We start from the raw sequence: 16,991 nt of genomic DNA on the forward strand, positions 1-16,991 counted from the left end.
CTTCCTCTCTCTGAACAGAGGCCGCTCTGTCTGCAAGAGGCTCTGGGCTCAGACCTGCAGGGCCTCAGTACTCTGCTCCTCCTGCTCCTCCTGCTCCTCCTGATCCTCCTGCTCCTCCTGCTCCTCCTGCTCCTCCTGATCCTCCTGCTCCTCCTGATCCTCCTGCTCCTCCTGCTCCTCCTGCTCCTCCTGCTCCTCCTGCTCCTCCTGCTCCTCCTGCTCCTCCTGCTCCTCCTGATCCTCCTGCTCCTCCTGCTCCTCCTGCTCCTCCTGCTCCTCCTGCTCCTCCTGCTCCCCCCCCCCCCTGCCGGAGGAATTACCGCTCAGTGTGAAGCAAAACACCACGAGCAGTCCCGCCGCTCTGTCCTGCTGGGCTCAGATGCTTGGTCGCTCTGTGTGAAGTCTTCAGTCAGGATCCTCCGCCGTCGTTTCTTTCTTCTGTCCTTTGCTGAATCGTGCATGAAGACTTTTAAGTCTGAGCGCTGAAGATCATTTATCGGCTTCTCTCGACTCGAGAGCGCTGCGTCTGCTGAACAAAGCCGTTGTCACGACGATGCTCGGCTCCCAAACGCACAGCAAAGGCGCCGACGTCATCGTTCCTTCCTCCTTCCCTCCCGCTACACAAACAATCAGGATGTGGGAGACACTTAGGTAATCAGGCTCTGAAGTACGACCAGGCTGTTTGTTTGTGATTCAAATATAAATTGAGTGCACACACCAACACACACACCCCAGCAACCACACCCCAACACACACACCCCAACACACACACCCCAACACACACAGACTCAGTTGAACTCAACGCTGATAGATTGAGATCTGCGTTCCAGGACCAAACACCCCGGAGCTGGGCCTTCATCTGCCTGGCACAGATGGCGAGCTGACGGGGAACCGGCGCTGTGATCCGGCCCCCGGCGAGGAAGAGCGAGGAAGAGGAGACCGGCCCGGCTCCTCTAGTCTGTGTAGCGCCGCAGTACGCTAATGTGGCGGCGGACTTATTAGTGCAAAGAGCGAGGCGAGGAGCGGTGGAGACGCACGCCGGCCGTCAAGGACAGCAGAGAACTAACGTGATCAATCTGTCCGATATGAAAGAGGCCTGCGGCGAGGAGCGCCCTGCCAGCTTCTCGACATATGGTGGGAAGAAAGGCGAGCGGCCGCTGTGGCGTTTGCCCCGAGGAGACGCAGGCTCACTTCCTGCCCAGGAGAAACACTGCAATCCATTCAAACTTTAGTTAATTGTTTTAGTTTGTTGGCGTTGGCTCGAGATGAGTGTGTGTGTGTGTGTGTGTGTGGGTGTGTTAACAGGTGATGGTTGTTCCTCATTTCACTAATCGCTCACTCTGTCGCCCCCCCCCCCTTCCTCCTCCTCCTCCTTCCCCTTCGCTACAACCACAGGAAAGACCACACCCACAAGCGCCAGCACGACCCGTCATGGGCCGGCGTTCCCAAAGGAGGCAGGTGACCCTGACAGAGGTACAGGTCCTGATGGCCCCCCCCCCGTGGGGGAACAAGGGTCACCTGACTCGGAGCCAATCAGTGTGGAGATGGAGGGTAAGGGGGCGGGACGTCCGTCTGAAATGAACTCTGACCTGTGGGGGGGGGGGGGGAACTGCACTGCTGGGCCCTGAACGCATCGCTGTGCACCTCTAACCTCTGCCCACTAACACTCTGACCTCTGACCTCAGACGCTCTGAAGTCATGTTTCACTGCAGGAAGCACGTTTCTGTCACACACACACACACACACACACACACACACACACACACACACACAATAACAAACACTCGGCTGAAATATGAAGGGGGGGGGGGGGGGGGGTATTTACTGTCCTTACCCAGAGGAAGTCTCTCAGTAAGCTGGCAGGTCTGGACCAGGCGGCTAGAAACCAGCAAAGGTTAAAGGTCAGGTGAACCTCTGAGCTGAAGTTAGGAAGCTGCTAAATCAGGAGGTATTGATCTTCATCTTCATCCCTGCTGCTCCTCAGCTTCAGACCTGTAACCAGAGTGAAGGCTCAGTGGCTCAGCTGCTCTGTGTCGCTTGATCTCTTTCTGAGAAGAACCCAGTAACGTGTAAATGTCCTTCCAGTGTGAAATATGGCTTTGATTAGCTAGCTAACACGTAACTCTGCGTCTCTTAGTGACAGGAGGAGAACATTGATCAGTGATTGGTTTTCCTGCTGCATAGACTTCATTAGTCTCCAGTGTGACATCGCTATCACTCCTCCTCCTCCTCTTCCTCCTCTTCCTCCTCTTACAGCACGCAGTGTCTCACATGTCGGCGTGTCCCTGCTCTCCTCTCCTCTCTCCTCTTCATCGTATGTTAGCGTGTTCAGCTCAGCCGCCGTGAATCGTAAAGATTTAATCACTTTAATAGAAACGCATCGCAGATAATTAACTCCTCAAATCAAGACCAAACAAAACGGCTCCCTCTCTCCTCTGCTCATCTTTTATTTAGCTCCTCAACAACACACACACACACACACACACTCCCACGCTCCCTCTCTCTCTCCCTCTCTCTTTTTTTCTCTCTCTCTCTCTCTCTCTTTGTGTCTCTCTCCCTCTCTCACTCTCTCTCTCTCTCTCTTTGTGTCTCTCTCACTCTCTCTGTCTTTGTCTCTCTCCACCCCTCTCTCTCTCTCTCTCTCACTCTCTCTGTCTTGCTCTCTCTCTCTGCCTTTGTCTCTCTCACTCTCTGTCTCTCTAACTCTCTGTTTCTCTCTCTTTGTCTCTCTCTCTATTTGTCTCTGTCTCGCTCTCGCTCTCTCTATCTTTGTCTCTCTTTCTCTCTTTTTTTCTCTCTCTCTCTCCCTCTCTCTTTGTCTGTCTCTCTCTCTCTTTGTCTCTCTCTCTCGCTCCACAAGTGGAGTGTTTTCCTAACCTCAGCCCATCTGTCTGGTCTTGAATATTCCATTTGATACTAAATAAGTGAGTTGATGTTTTGGACCAAAGAAAGCATGAGTATCTGAGAGAAAGAGTTAGTTCAGAACCTGATCCTAGATCCAGAGGTTTTGGTTTGAAGCCTCCGTCTGCTACCATCTAGTGGTAATCCAGTGTAAACACAGGACGGCCAGGCTGAATGGTTGTGTATGGAGTTAAACTAATGTGTCATTGGTTTAAAGCTATGATGCAATTCTGTCTTTAAAACACACGCACACACACACACACACACACACACAAAGGCAAAAATGGAGCCTAAAGGTTAGATCTAAATAATACTTGTTTTGATGCGTCTCACAATGATGCAGTGTATCAGACAGTGTTGTTCAGGCTGTAACACACACACACACACACACACACACACACACGCACGTAGGTCCAACATCAGCCCTGTGTTCTGCTCTCAGATCCTCATGTTGAATCACGGAGAGCCAGAAAAGGAATCCGGCGCCGCAGAGAATGTGAAAGTTTATTTTCTCCTGCTGGAAGACGCGAGCAGACGAGAGGAGAGGAGAGGAGGCTGAGTTGGACGCGGTTCATGTTGGAGAAGGTGGCGTGAAGCCGTGTTCTCCGCTCCTCGCTCCGCTTTCCTCAGGCGCCGTGTCAGAAGTCCATAAATCCTCTGCCAGTGAAGAGAGGCTGTGTGCTCACAGACGCACTCGGCCGAGCTTCTCTGGCTCAAATAAGAGAAACTCATAACAAATAAATAAGCAGCAGGGCAGCCAGAGGGGGGCGGGGTCACAGGAGGTAATAGAAACAGCAGGAGCGTCTACTCCAGCAAGAGATGAGCCTCAATCAGGAGGGAGAGGAGAGGAGGAAGGGTTCTGGAAGTAATTCACCCTCTCTCTCACTCACTCTCTCCCCCCCTCTCTCTCTCACTCACTCACTCACTCAGCCTCTCTTTCCCTCTCTCTCTCTCTCTCTCTCTCTCTCTCTCTCTCTCCCCTCCCTCTCACTCACTCACCCTCTCTCTCTCAATCACTCTCTCTCTCTTCCTCTCTTGCTCTCTCCCTCGCTCTCTCACTCACTCACTCACTCACTCACTCACTCACTCACTCTCTCCCCTTCTCCCACTCTCTCTCTCTCACTCACTCACTCTCACACTCTCTCACACTCACTTGCTCTCCCTCACTCTCTATCTCCCTTTCTCTCTCCCTCTCTCTCACTCACTCTATCTCCCTGTCTCTCTCCCTCTATCTATCTATCTCTCTCTCTCACTCACTCCCTGGCTCTCCCTCACTCACTCACTCACTCCCTCCCTCACTCACTCTCCCTCCCTCTCTCCTTCTGTACATTCTCTCTCTCTCCTGTGACGTCAGTGCAGTTTTGTCACAAATCTCCCTCGCCCTCATGAAGGCAGCGTGACGGGAAGAGAGCAGGAAATGTAGAACGCTATTTCACACACACACACAAATTTACACAAAGGATCTGTGATGGAGTGGTGGTGAACTCGACATCCTTTAGTCTCACCGTCTCCCTCTGAAACAGAAGCGTTACATTGAAAGCAGTGTGTGAGTGAAACCAGGCCACAGAGTGATACTGTGATGATGCAACATGTTTATACTGAGATCAGGTTCCTCAGATCGTGAATCTGAGTGCAACATCTCTGTAAGTGTAGTGACTGAGCTGTAAACTAAGGAAGGATGAGTAGTTTATAAGACTTAAGAGCAGAGGAAAGAGGTCCAAGTTAAAGAAGTGGTTTGGATGAAACGCTGTTTAGTTTCAGCTTTAAATCTTTGTTTGAGATCTGCAATGATCTGAAACAAAAAGCAAATATAAGACAAGGAAGTAAAACCTTAGAGAAGAGAAGTAGATGTGATTGTTTTAATGTGAGAGGCATCAGATGATGTAATGGACTATAAAGGGAAATATTTCCCCTTAAATTGTAACGAGTTAGAGTGGAAGGTCCCCAAATTATAATCCTGCAGCAGAGAATCAGGACCTCCAATTTGTAATCAAGTTAATGTAGCTTGTTACTGTCTGGCTATTCAGCTGTGAAATCAAACAAATCAAATCCAAATCAAATCTAGAACAGAATGAAAGCTTTGCTAAGGAGAGTTTAGATTGGTGTCCAATCAGCTCGTCGGTACGTTCAGCTGATAAATGTCAAGATGATATGAATGTTTTTCATTTTACGCTCAAATCTCCATTAAAGGCGTCGCAGCTCAGATAAACAACGGCAGAAAGGAAAAGCACTGAAAACAGCTAAATGTGCCTCACAGCAGGGGGCGCCGCTCCTACGCTGCTCTGCTTATCCTTAGCCTCAGCCTCAGAGATAATAAGAGCGACATGAAACAGAATCCACTTATGGTTGAAAGACTCCAGAGTGGTTGGATAGTGAGTCTGCATTAACCAGCATGGCCGCCCTCTATTGTGACTCGCCCTCTAATGAAAGCTCACTTGAACCACTGTGGGCTGGAACACAAAGCTCAGGCAGGCAGCGAACGCATCAGACGAGCAGAGGGAGACGAGTCGGGAACAGAGACGAGTCGGGAACAGAGACGAGTCGGGAACAGAGACGAGTCGCGCTCATTAAAGCCTGCCAGTGCTGCGGGGACGAGGGTGGCAGCTCCGTCTCTGAAGTTTGGTTTCTATACTGAGGACCGTGTGCGTCGTCTCACAACGGCTCCGTGTGGTCCACAGGCCGTTAACCCTCTGCTGCCTGAACTCCTTCACAACACGCCAACACGTCTCAGGGAATCAAACAGCTAGCAGGGTTGAGATCAGAGACAGACATGATTCAACAACTTTTGACAAAAACTCAACAAAAAAGAAAATTCGACAAAAACATCTTCAAGGGATTTTATTCCAGAAGACATTTTTATAGTGGAAATGGTGGAAATCCATCTTTTTAACTAATTCAGGAAGAAAAAATCGGAGAAAAAATCGGGTGAGGAAAAAAAAGATAAAATTCTCGTAGTCGATTATTTAAAAAAAACAAAAAAAAAAACACATTGTCAGTAAAAATCGATCAAATTAAATTGAAAAATGATTTAGTTCATCAATTATTTCATCGATTTTTTTTTTTTTACATTTTTAGTAAAAATCGATCAAATTAAATTGAAAAATGATTTAGTTCATCAATTATTTCATTGATTTTTTTTTTTTTACATTTTTTAAATTCTTTCATTACCATTCAACAAAGTAAATAAGTAAATTTGGTTGGTGAGTTTCTTTGTTCCCTCTTTGTTTAAAGCCGACATGTTTCAGGTTGGATGACATCATGTCTTCACACATTTCTGGACACTCTTCATAAATGCTCACGTTGTGTCTTTGAACCCTTCTGGTCCATTTGGCCTCTTCACTCATGGCGCTGTAATGTAAGGTGTTAAACCTGGGGCGTCTCCTCTTCTCTCAGCTCTGCTCCACTTCAGTGGCGTTATGAGTGACATCATGTTCCTCACACTAACCTCTGAGCCGTTACACACACACTCACTTTCCATGAGCCGCACACTTAATGGCTCTGTACTCCATCATGGCTGTTAAAGCAGAGTCGGTGTCAGAGTGTCGAGTGTTTGTTTGACTCAAAGTGTCACAGCGATCCTCGGGGCCCGCAGTGACCACGTCCGCCCACACGGTCCTCCCGGCTCTGGGCCCTAACCCCTTACCCTCTGGGCAGGACTCTCTCCCTTTCTCCTGCCTGTTTTCTGTTCCTTCCTGCTCTTCAGTTGGACTAACCCTGTAGCTCTTACCTGCCTCCTCTGTTGAATTCTGTCCCACTGACCATTTCCACTGTGTTTTTACGACGAGTGTTTCCAGTTTTACAGCCCATGGTTGAACACTGAGCTCAGGCGTTTGATCGCCCCTGTGTGCAGTTTCTCCATGGCTGCGCTTAAAGCAACAGTTCACGCCAAAGCCTTTGATCCAGCCAGATGTGGACCTAATTTGGAAACAACCAGATCTGCTGATGAAGCTGTGGCCTCTCAGTTCTGTGTCTCTTCTTCTTCTCCATCCTGCATCAATACCTCCCTCTATCTGTGAGACGTTTGGTGTGGACTGTTCCTTTAAGTCGGTCGGCGGAGTCGAGCTTCTTTCCCTCACCAATACAAATGACTGCAACGGCTGGAAGTTTGCATTGGAGCCCCTTTGCTTTGCCAGCTGCTGATTGGCTCACAGACAGCTCCTCTTTAGTTTCTGATGCTGCTGCATGAAGGGGAGACGGGTCGGTGCATGAGCTCTGCCTGGTTTGGTGGCTTGTGATGAATCCAATCAGACGCCACAAAGACCTGATTGTTTTGTGTATGAATATGTTATTTGTGTGTGTTGTTCTTACACTGTGACTGTAGGAGGTTGTGTTGAACATTGTCAAGGTGTCAAAGCATCAGGTTGAAGCCAGAAAAGTCTCCAGTCAGACCTAAAGTGACTGAGCGACCCTAAGAGCTTAGTATGGATCGGTCCCTTTACTTCTCTTATGTGTTGACAACCCCATGTAACACGTGACCCTCCAGGTTAGACACACTCCCCCAGGGACGAGGCGGGGGAGTGTGTGTGTGTCACAGGATGTTGCCAGCTCACGATGCCAAACACTCAAAGCCCAAAGTCGGAATTTCCCAGCTAAAAAATTCCAAACCCCAAGCGTTCTTAGACTCACCAAACCAAATGTAAACAAGAAACGCCACTAAAGCCGTCATTGCGGAAAGAGTAAGAATACCTGAGATGTCAGCTTTTAAATGGTCAACCAGCCTAAAGCCCTGAGGATCAGGGTGACCATGACAACATGTAATTTACAAGTATTTAAAGAGGCAGTACCAAAAACTGTAAAAAGCTTGTTTTCACTTGGTGAGCATGGTGGTGCTTCCATGGAGAGAGAGAGAGAGAGTTCACCAATGTGACGCTTGTGTGGTGCTGCACTTCTGTAATATGATAACAGAAATGTCTCACAAAGGAGAGAGCAGGGAAAATAAGAACCTTGAGAGCAACAACATGTCCTTTTAAAATGAACCGTCCTCCTGCTTTGCGGGGGGAAATGAGAGATCGCTTCATCGAAACTCTATTAAGCTCCAGATAGATGATGAATAGGTTGTTCCAGGTTGCCAGATGCTACAGCGCACTTAATTTACCAGCATTCAATCAGCAGCGTAATGAAATCTCTGCTCTTAATGCACGAACACACCTGGAGTGAAACGCAGCGCTCATTACCTGCACTCTGCTGTTGGAATGGATGGCTTACATTACAGCGGATCAGCCTTCCTCATGTGCAGATATTAAACAGAATCCAGTTGGCAGAGCACCGAGCTGGAATATTATGCAAATTCATAATAACAAGTGTACATGATCCGCTCACTCAGCGTCTGCAGCCCCCCACACACACACACACACACACACACACACTATAGATCTGTGTGCCTGTGTTCACTCACACACGCTCACACACACACACACAGTCGTGCTCTGTGTTTGATGGTGTCTGTCGGTGCATTAAAGCTGTCACATTACAGGACAAAGCTGCTGAAAGCTGAAAATACTTTGTTAACCCCCGATGCTGAACCTCGGGGAGCCTTTCAAGGGTTAAACTGGTATTTTCTACCGGGAAGAAATCAATCTCTTACGGGGGGGGGGGGGGTTAATGTTTGCCCATGGAGCCCGGGGGCCATTTTGACTGCTCGCCTCCTCGTTGGGAACAAGTAGCCATTAACGGAACAATTACATGCACTCGTGAGCTCGGAGAGGCAGAAAGTAATTAGTGTTATTTTGGAGCGTCTTCACTCCGTGCACCAAAATAGAGCACAATTTGTTCTCCAGGTCCTTTAAACGCACCACGAGGAGAAGCAACTCACAGTAGAGAAATGAAAAAATTCCTTCTACCGGGCAAATCAATCAGTACCCGACCTGGACCGGATCTTTGAGGAGAACATCCGGATTGTTCCTCTAATTATTTTACATTGCAGTTAGGTTCTATTCGGATGTTTAAACCATTAAAGACACTCGTATACCTCAGTTGGCATAGAAACGAGTCGCCACTGGCTGTCAACACTAGAATTCCTTAGAAACGGATGTTTGTTAGTGCATAAAACAGCACTGCCACAAGGGGGGGGGGGCAGGATTTCCCAACTGTATGTTCCAAATTCCGAATTCGTAGTCTACACTGAATGGATTAAGCCGATTCAGCACGATCAGTCATTTAATCTAATGGGAAAATCTTCCAGGGTTGCCGGCGTTGGCGTTGGCGGTGGCGGTGGCTCTGTGCAGACGGAAGACGAAGATGTTATTCTGAACAATGTCAAACCTGGAAGGGTTAATGATATGTGAGATATTGCCGGGGCTTAATTGGTGCTAGAGGAGCTTATGGCCGGCGTATTGTTGAGATGTTTGCGAGCAGCTGAGTGCTTAATCACTCACACACTAAAAGGAAGGCGTCGCTCCCGTTGTCACACGGAGGAGAGGAGGAGAGGAGGAGAAACTCTTCACACATCACAGCAGACTGACGCTCCTGCTTTACTCCCCTTATGTAAAACTGTCGCCAATTAGTAAGACAAAACTTTGGCCGGCTTACATAACCTGCTGCTGCTGCGCCGTCTATTTTTACCAACATGGATGCAATCACAGAGCGCTTCTTCCTACGGCGGCGTGTAGGAGCGCCGGGCGAGCGAGAGAGAGAGAGAGAGAACGAGCGGCTCCTTCTCCTGCTGTAACACAGCTGCTGCAGAGCGCCGGGCTTCAAACCCCCGCCAGAGTGACAGACTGTCACTCACCTCGTCACACCTGCCTGTCTCTCACCCCCTCACCCCCACCCGGCTTTAAATCTGCTCCTCACACACACACACACACACGGTCTCTCTCTCTTCATCTCTGTTGCTCTCTGGCTTTCATCCTGGTTCTGTTCTCTGCTCTCAGAGCTTGGGAGGCCTCACTCATTCTCTCCCCTCTTCATCCCCAGTTTGTCACCAAGGTTGAATCTTCTTCCTTCATCTCCGTGGCTCTGTTCCCTCGCTGCCATCCCTCTCCCCTCCCCTCCCTTTCTTCCTTCCCTCCCTTCCTTCCCTCCCTCGCCTTCGCTCATGCAGCCCATCTGTCTTTTTTACCTTTTGGCAAACTCTGTATCTCTATATTAAGCCTCAGCCTCAGCCTCAGCCGAGCCTCAGCCGAGCCTCAGCCGTGTTGAGTTGACACCAAAATATGTGACATGTTAAGAAAGGAAGCACTTAAAGTCTCAGTAAACAAGGAGAGAATAGAAAGGAGAGCACATTTAATGATCTGCTCCGCCAAACAAATACGTGTTTGTAAAAGAGAACTTGAGTTTGCAGTTAACCCATGAAGTCATAATGCGAGAGATAAGTGCTCCTTTACTAACGCTGCTCACACACTTAATGTGGCCTTAATGTTGTTATAGCTTCACTGACACAGCTCCGGCTCTGTGGGAGAGAAGGGAGAACAGGAAGACACAATGAAAGAGAAGGAAGAGGAGAGGAGAGAGGAAAGGTAGAGGTAGATGAGACAGAATAAAGAAACAGTAACAGTAACTGTGCTCATGTGGTTGAGGCCGGTCAGTGCGACCTGTTGGCCAGCGCCGCCTGCTCCTCGTGCCTCCCTGCTCCTCCTGGCCGCTTGCTCCTCCTCAGTGACTCGGGGCCGATTGATTTCACAGTGACGTGCCACCGTATGTCCCCTCATTCGTGCTGATTGAGTCGTCCCGCCGGGCTCATGGAAGGTGTTGTGACAGCTCGGTGGTGGCTTTGGGGATTTGTTTACCTCCCCTGTGTGTCTCACCCCCTCCCTCCCAAACCTCACCCCACTGCGGTACTTGTCTCACACCCCTGAGCCGGGCCTGTACCCACAGTGATCAGTGATGCAGAGGGGAGGGGGGAGAGGATGACTCACAGCGGGGCGACGGGAGGCAGAGCTCACCTTGTCACGGCTCGTCAGCGGAGCGGGAGCGAGCGGGGCGAGGCGTTAAAGCGGTGACAGACTGCTGGCCTGTGTAATGAGGCCAGGAAAAACGCAAGGAAGATTAAAAGCGGGAGTATCAACAGACTTACTGCGGCGTCACTTTGGAGTGCCGCTCCCACTGGGAACGCAATTATGATTAATGACTTTATAATGTGGTCATAAGTCGAAGCAATCACAAGGAGAAAAGGCTAAAAATTGCAGATTTTCAATTTGAAGACCCCACTCAGAGAGATATCTGCAGGAAGTGCAGCCCGGCGAGGCTTTGTAGGGAAATGACAGCAAAGTACTCTGAAGTCCTCAAAACTTAAAGTAGCAGCGATGAGATAATAAAAGTAAAGACTTCCAGATAATGGAGAGCTGCAGTCAGACTCAGCTGCTCGTTCAGATCCAGAGCCAACCGGGCTGAGGCTCAGGGTGACCGCCATCAGGGTCCTCACTTCTGTCTCCTGATCCAGACCTGATTATGGACCTGATGTCTCCTCTCTCTACTCATTACCTAATCATCATCACCATCATCATCATCTTTCTAAACATCTCATGAACTTCCATTAAGCCTTATTCAGACGCCATCATTTTCCATTTTCCTCCCCCTGGAAGCTTTTATCAGCCGCTGCGTTTGGTTGAACACCTGCACTTCTCCCTGCTGGCCCCCGCTCCCCCCCCCCTCTTCCCTCTGCAGACTAATCAGTTTCACAGAATCTGTCATTAAGGGCGGAGAAAGGAGGTCTGACTCCACAGATGGCAGCAGGCTCTGGCAAACGAGCTCTGATTGCGAGAGGTGGCAGGTTTCGCTCCTCTTATCGCTCCTGCCTCTCGTCATTAGGCAAACACAGCGTCGGGGTCACATCGCCCAAGGACGTTTACACGCTCAATTTATCTCGCCGGAGCAACCTCGCGTGTTTCGGTGCACAGAAAGTCTCCGAAGTGTCGTTTTGTGAAAGAATTAGATAACCTCGCCCGAGTCCGCCCTGGCAAAGGTGCCGCCGCACTCGCTGAGCGATGGGGTAGACCTGTTATTTTTGGCTGGCTGGTTGTACCAGGTGCACTCGCCCCTGATCCTCTCATTGGAAAGCACAGCCTGTGAAAACGCCATCAGGTTCCTGCCGCCGCGCTCGCATTAATATTTCACGCCCCATCTCATTCCAGAGTTGATTTCTCAGCGAGCTGAGAGCTCTGTGCCGCCTACGCTTTCTCCCCCTTCTTCAGGGGGACGTGCAGGTCCTGTAAGGAGAGGCTGCATTGATCTATCAACAGTGGGAGGGACGCGAGCCAAGAGTGTAGTTCAGACACCTCGCCCCTGCTGCTTCCTCTCTGTAAACACAACCTGTCTTTCCCAGCTGCTACATGACCTGTGTGTGTGTGTGTGTGTTAGCTCTTGATAATGGGTTTTATTCCTTTGGTGCAGTCAAAAGAACTTTGAAACTAAAGTACTTTCTCTGGTTTTTGTGTTGTGAAGGTGTCAGGAGGCCTCCGGACGTGGAGAAGACCAACCACAGCGTCCACTACACCCTCCTGATCGCCTGTGTTCTGGTGGCGTTCGTCCTCGGTGCGTTCCTCTCCGGCTTCCTCGTCTCCTGCTACTGTAACCACACGGGCCACAAGACCAAGAAACTGGCCAAAGACCCCGAGGCCCCCATTCCTCACGCGCTGTCGCTCCGCAGCCTCGCCAAGCTCAACGGCCTGATCGACAGCCAACACAAAGACGATAAGCTGGAGGTGTCCTCCCCAAAGATCTACAATGCCTTCTTCTCCAACAGCAAGGAGCATCACTCCTCCAGGAGAAGTCACGGGGTGTCCATGGGAGACCTGGTTCACCCCCACCACCTCCACCATTCCTCTGAGCTCTCTGGTCTGCCCACACCAGATTCAACACCAGAACTTCCCATCAAGAGCATGAAAGCTTTCAAGAACCAGTGGGAGAAGAACCAGAACTGCAACAACGCCAAGGAGCCAAAGTCCCACAACCTGGGCTCCAGGCCCAGCTCGGCCCTGCTCCACCAGCAGGTCTTCCCCTACTCCCACGGTCTGTCCAACGGGCAGCCGCTGGTCGGTGGCGCTCTGCATCCAGAAGAACGGAAGATCCACAATGTGGAGCGCGTTCTGTCGCAGCAGCCGTACCCCAGCTACTCACAGAAGGTGATGGAGGTGACCTCGCTGGATGAGCTGCTGAAGCACATCCACGACGCAAACAGCAGCAAGACCTCCCAGTTAATGAGTCCCTCTGGTCTGATGGCCAGCGGGGGCGGCGGAGGACAGCTGGCCTTCGCCAACCGCATCCAACCTCAAATCCCCGAGACCGAGTCGGCCCCCTACTACAGCTCCTCCACTTTACCCAGAGACAGCCTGACGCGGCGCATGGACGTTCCTCCAGACCTCCCCCAGCATCACCAGTCCACCCTGGAGAGGAGACACTCCTCCCAGCGGCACTCGCTGATCGCTGCAGCCGGCAAGATGCCCAATGGAGGAATGGGAATGGGAGGATGTGGGGGAGGAGGGGGAGGAGGGGGAATGATCCCTCGTCAGCACAGTTTCAGCCAACGAAACGGCGGCCCCCACCAGCCACCGCCTCTCCTGGCCCGGATGAACTCCACCGGCAGCGCCTGCGAGGTCCACTACCCGCTCATCCCCAGTAGCTACCTGTCGCGCCAGCACAGCTACAACGCAGAGCAGCAGGAGGTCCAGCACAGGGGGGCCATCGTCCGCCGAGCCCCCTCTCTCAAACCCGACGTCCCTCCCAAGCCGCTGTTCATCCCGGCCACGTCCCCGGTCAACCCCCAGGGGAAGTTCAACTACTGAGGAGAAGGAGATGAACTGCTGGAGCGCTCAGCGTCTCCCTCACGTGACCTTCTTAAAGGAACTTCCCTTAAAGAAACGCAGTGGGTTCGAGGTTACAAACCTTCACCAGAAAACACAAGCGAAGGCATCAGACACTTTCACTGGACAAAAGCCTCAACCAAACTCGATTTCCCTCCCTTCTTGTCCAACGAATATCTTTGTACCATATTGGTATTGCTCAGCTACTCGCTCATATAGAAACGCTGACTCGGGCGGCGTGACGCCACCTTATATTAGGCTGCCAATGTCCTCAGTGTGGATTTACAATGCAACTTAGTTTTTGGGAGCGTGGGCGTTGAAGAACTTTCCATGAGGATCATCTCAGACCGTGGAGCTGGAGGCTCCAGCGCCGCCGCCGACAACTTAGATTCATGCTTTTGCTTACCTTTTCTGATGTAGTGTTGGTAACCGGTCCCGACCCGCCCCACCCCCGAATGTGTTTCTATTATGCATGTGTGTGTATATATATGTGTGTTTATATCCACACCGTATATGTATACATATACATATGCAGTATATGTAACCTGTGGTGAAAAGGCAACAAATCCCCCTGAAAGTAGTTACGTCTTTGCCTTATTATACTCTTTCATCAAACAAGCCCCTCCCCTCCACGCAACCCCCTAGGAAACATGTGCCACGTCACTCACAGTGTGTGGACGACTTTGTTTCGTCTTCGAAACGTCAAATCACACACTTCACCACAGAATTTGGCGTTTTTGAGACGGGGAAGGAAAGAAAAACGCTCGAACGAAGCAACCGCACGATTTTGTTCTTCTTTTTCTTTTTTCCGGATTTATTTTCCCAGCCGATGTTAGATCGGGAAACTTTGATCCGTTGATATTCCTCATACATTTTGATTCAGATTGGTGCTCAAAAAAATGGAAATAAGCGTAAAAATCGCAGTATTTTGGACCCAAAGAGGACAAAGATGCCATCTGAGAGAGCCGACAGCACCCAGGACGGACTGCACTCAGTCCTCACATTCACTTTGTGGCTCTCGGTTGTAAATAAAGGAATAATTACTAGCCAAACTTTAACTGTATGTGTAAATGTGTGCCTTATTTAATAATAGTGTGTGAAATGGGGGTCAGGGGTCAATGCTTCAGGCTAGGACGGCTACTATGCTATAACGTAGGTGTTTCATTTGGTACGGTCGTCCGTCTGTGTCGCATCTAATGTTTACGTGAAGAGTTTCATTCCAAAGTCCAGTATTGGTGGTTGAGGATCTCCCACTCTCTGATGGATTAATGATCGTCAGTATGATTGTAAACACTAATGAGTCATATTTGTGTTCTTACTTACAAAGTATTATGATTTCACACTTCATCCTCTGTATGTTGAAATATATAACACTGATTTCCTTTTGTAAAGCTTTGGAATGAAACCCTTCACCTGTATTTCTATTGATTTGATTGATTGGTTGATTGTGCTTTTGTTGTTCTTTCTTCCTCTCACGTCCCTGAGGTGTGTGTGAACCCGCCGGGTTCAGTGTTCTTGGGAGTGGAGGTCAAAGAAAGAAGCTCAGCCTGAGCCTGCAGAGGTTCGGGTCGTAGCTCTCCACTGGCCTCGTCACCTTCTCTGTCTCTTAGCTGTAGCATTAGCATTAGCATCTGTTCAAGTCACTGGCAGCGGCTCACAGTTCCTCTTAAGTTCATCACCGTCAGGAACAATTTGGTTTCAACGTGTTAAAGAGCGACGATACGTTTTTTGTTGTATAATAATTTGTAAAGAATGTAAGCAAACAAAGTGGCTAAAGCCCACTTTCTGTTTTTATTCGGAAAATATGGAGAAGCGTTATGAGCTCTGTCCGGGCACCCAGGTCCTCTGGGGCGTCGTTGGTCCTTGGTGGGCCTCGGGGTCCTTGGTGGTCCTCGGGGTCCTTGGGGTCCTTGGGGTCCTTGTGGTCCTTGGGGTCATCGGGGTCACTTTTCATTTAGAGTCGCATTTGCAGCGGTTGACTGGAAATGGTGATCAATTCTGTGAAAACAACACTGAGCAATTTACTGTATGAGCAAAGTGTTTATTGATTCCATATTCCCACAGCTGGTTTGACCCGGCGTTAAGTTTACACTTCATACTCCACTTCCAATAAACGGGGAGAAAAAAACCGCCACGTTTGTTTGTTTGGATCGGAGAAGCCGAACATTCAATATCGCCTCCGACAACACAAACGGGGAAAATTTGGGCTTTGTTTGCGTTTGTTACCGCGACGTCTGGTGAGGAGGAATTGTGGCAGCTAGGACCTGAGGCGGACGACAGATTGTGTGGGAAAGGGAACATGTTCTCGACTCCATCAGTGTTTGATTTCTCTGGAGTTGCACACAGTGTAAATACATCCAATGGGGGCGGAGCTCATGGGTTCAGTATTCCGTTCTTTTTCTGTTTTGATTTCCAGGCCTCTTGAATTTACTCTGACTTTGGTCTCACAGATTACCATTGTATGTCTCTTATACTAGGAATAAAAGGAAAATATAAAGCATCTGTCTCACTGGTTAATGTGTCTCACACACACACGCCACACTCCCATCTGTCTGTGTCTTATGTTATTAGATATGTAGAGGAGCGTGTGGAGGCTTTGACACGTGTGCATGGAACCATGATGGTGCATTCAGGAGCTCTCAGGGCAGATCGCCACCAGCCAAACCACTCCAACATGCTCCAACTTACAAGTCACGCCAGTCAGAGAGTGTGTGTCTGTGTGTGGTCATGTTTGTGTGTTTGTGTGTGATGGCAATACAATGAATCATCCTCCTGACTCACGGTGGTCGAAGTGTCCGGCCGCCTTTCTGTGCTTCGTGAGCAGAGCGACTGTAAACGTACGATGTGTTTACATGTTCTAGTAAATCTTCTTAAACGCTCTAATCTGTGTGTTCCTGTGTGAACACGCGGGTCTGTTTGGGCCGAGCACAATCTGATTGTGGAGGAAACACACGTTGTTTCTTGCCCTGATGGTCTCCGACGGCGAGAAGCTTCTCAGGAGTCGTGTCTGCTGCTGCGTTTGTGCCACATGATGGAATGATTGTGACGTTGTCCGATTGAGTTCTGTGCTGATTTTTCAGGATGCAGCTTCAATCGATTCACATTTCACCTACAGGCTCACGGAATATTGTGTAACCCCCCTCTCCCTGTGTGTGTGTGTGTGTGTGTGTGTGTACATTACCATAGAGTCGAATCAACACCTTTCTTGACACGACGTCAGCAAAAACTAAAGCTCAAGGTTTATTTATAGGATTTATTATTTAAGCACTTTTTGTAGCGGATTGCATTTTTATTGATTATTTTGGTTGAGGGGGAAACGATCCAGAGGAGACAGGTGGAATGTAAACAGCACAA

At 49.6% G+C, this 16,991-nt stretch overlaps 1 protein-coding gene across 3 annotated transcripts in view; it reads left to right on the forward strand.

Annotated features, from left to right (window-relative positions):
* Window positions 1-16,131, forward strand: part of sema6cb (semaphorin 6Cb) — a 106,104-nt gene extending 89,973 nt beyond the window's left edge. For 2 of the 3 annotated variants that reach the window (XM_076138855.1, XM_076138856.1), the window contains 2 exons: window positions 1,396-1,551; window positions 12,280-16,131. In XM_076138855.1, the coding sequence (XP_075994970.1) occupies window positions 1,396-1,551; window positions 12,280-13,619 (1,496 nt within the window). In that variant the 3' untranslated portion in view covers window positions 13,620-16,131. The remainder of the gene's footprint in view (window positions 1-1,395; window positions 1,552-12,279) is intronic. The other variant, XM_076138857.1, reaches the window with a different exon arrangement.
* Window positions 16,132-16,991: the final 860 nt, after the last annotated feature.

The sequence above is a fragment of the Genypterus blacodes genome, unplaced genomic scaffold, assembly GCF_046128005.1.
Source record: "Genypterus blacodes isolate CSIRO-AG114 ecotype Tasmania unplaced genomic scaffold, CSIRO-AGI_Gbla_v1 ptg000412l_1, whole genome shotgun sequence".
NCBI lineage: Eukaryota > Metazoa > Chordata > Actinopteri > Ophidiiformes > Ophidiidae > Genypterus > Genypterus blacodes.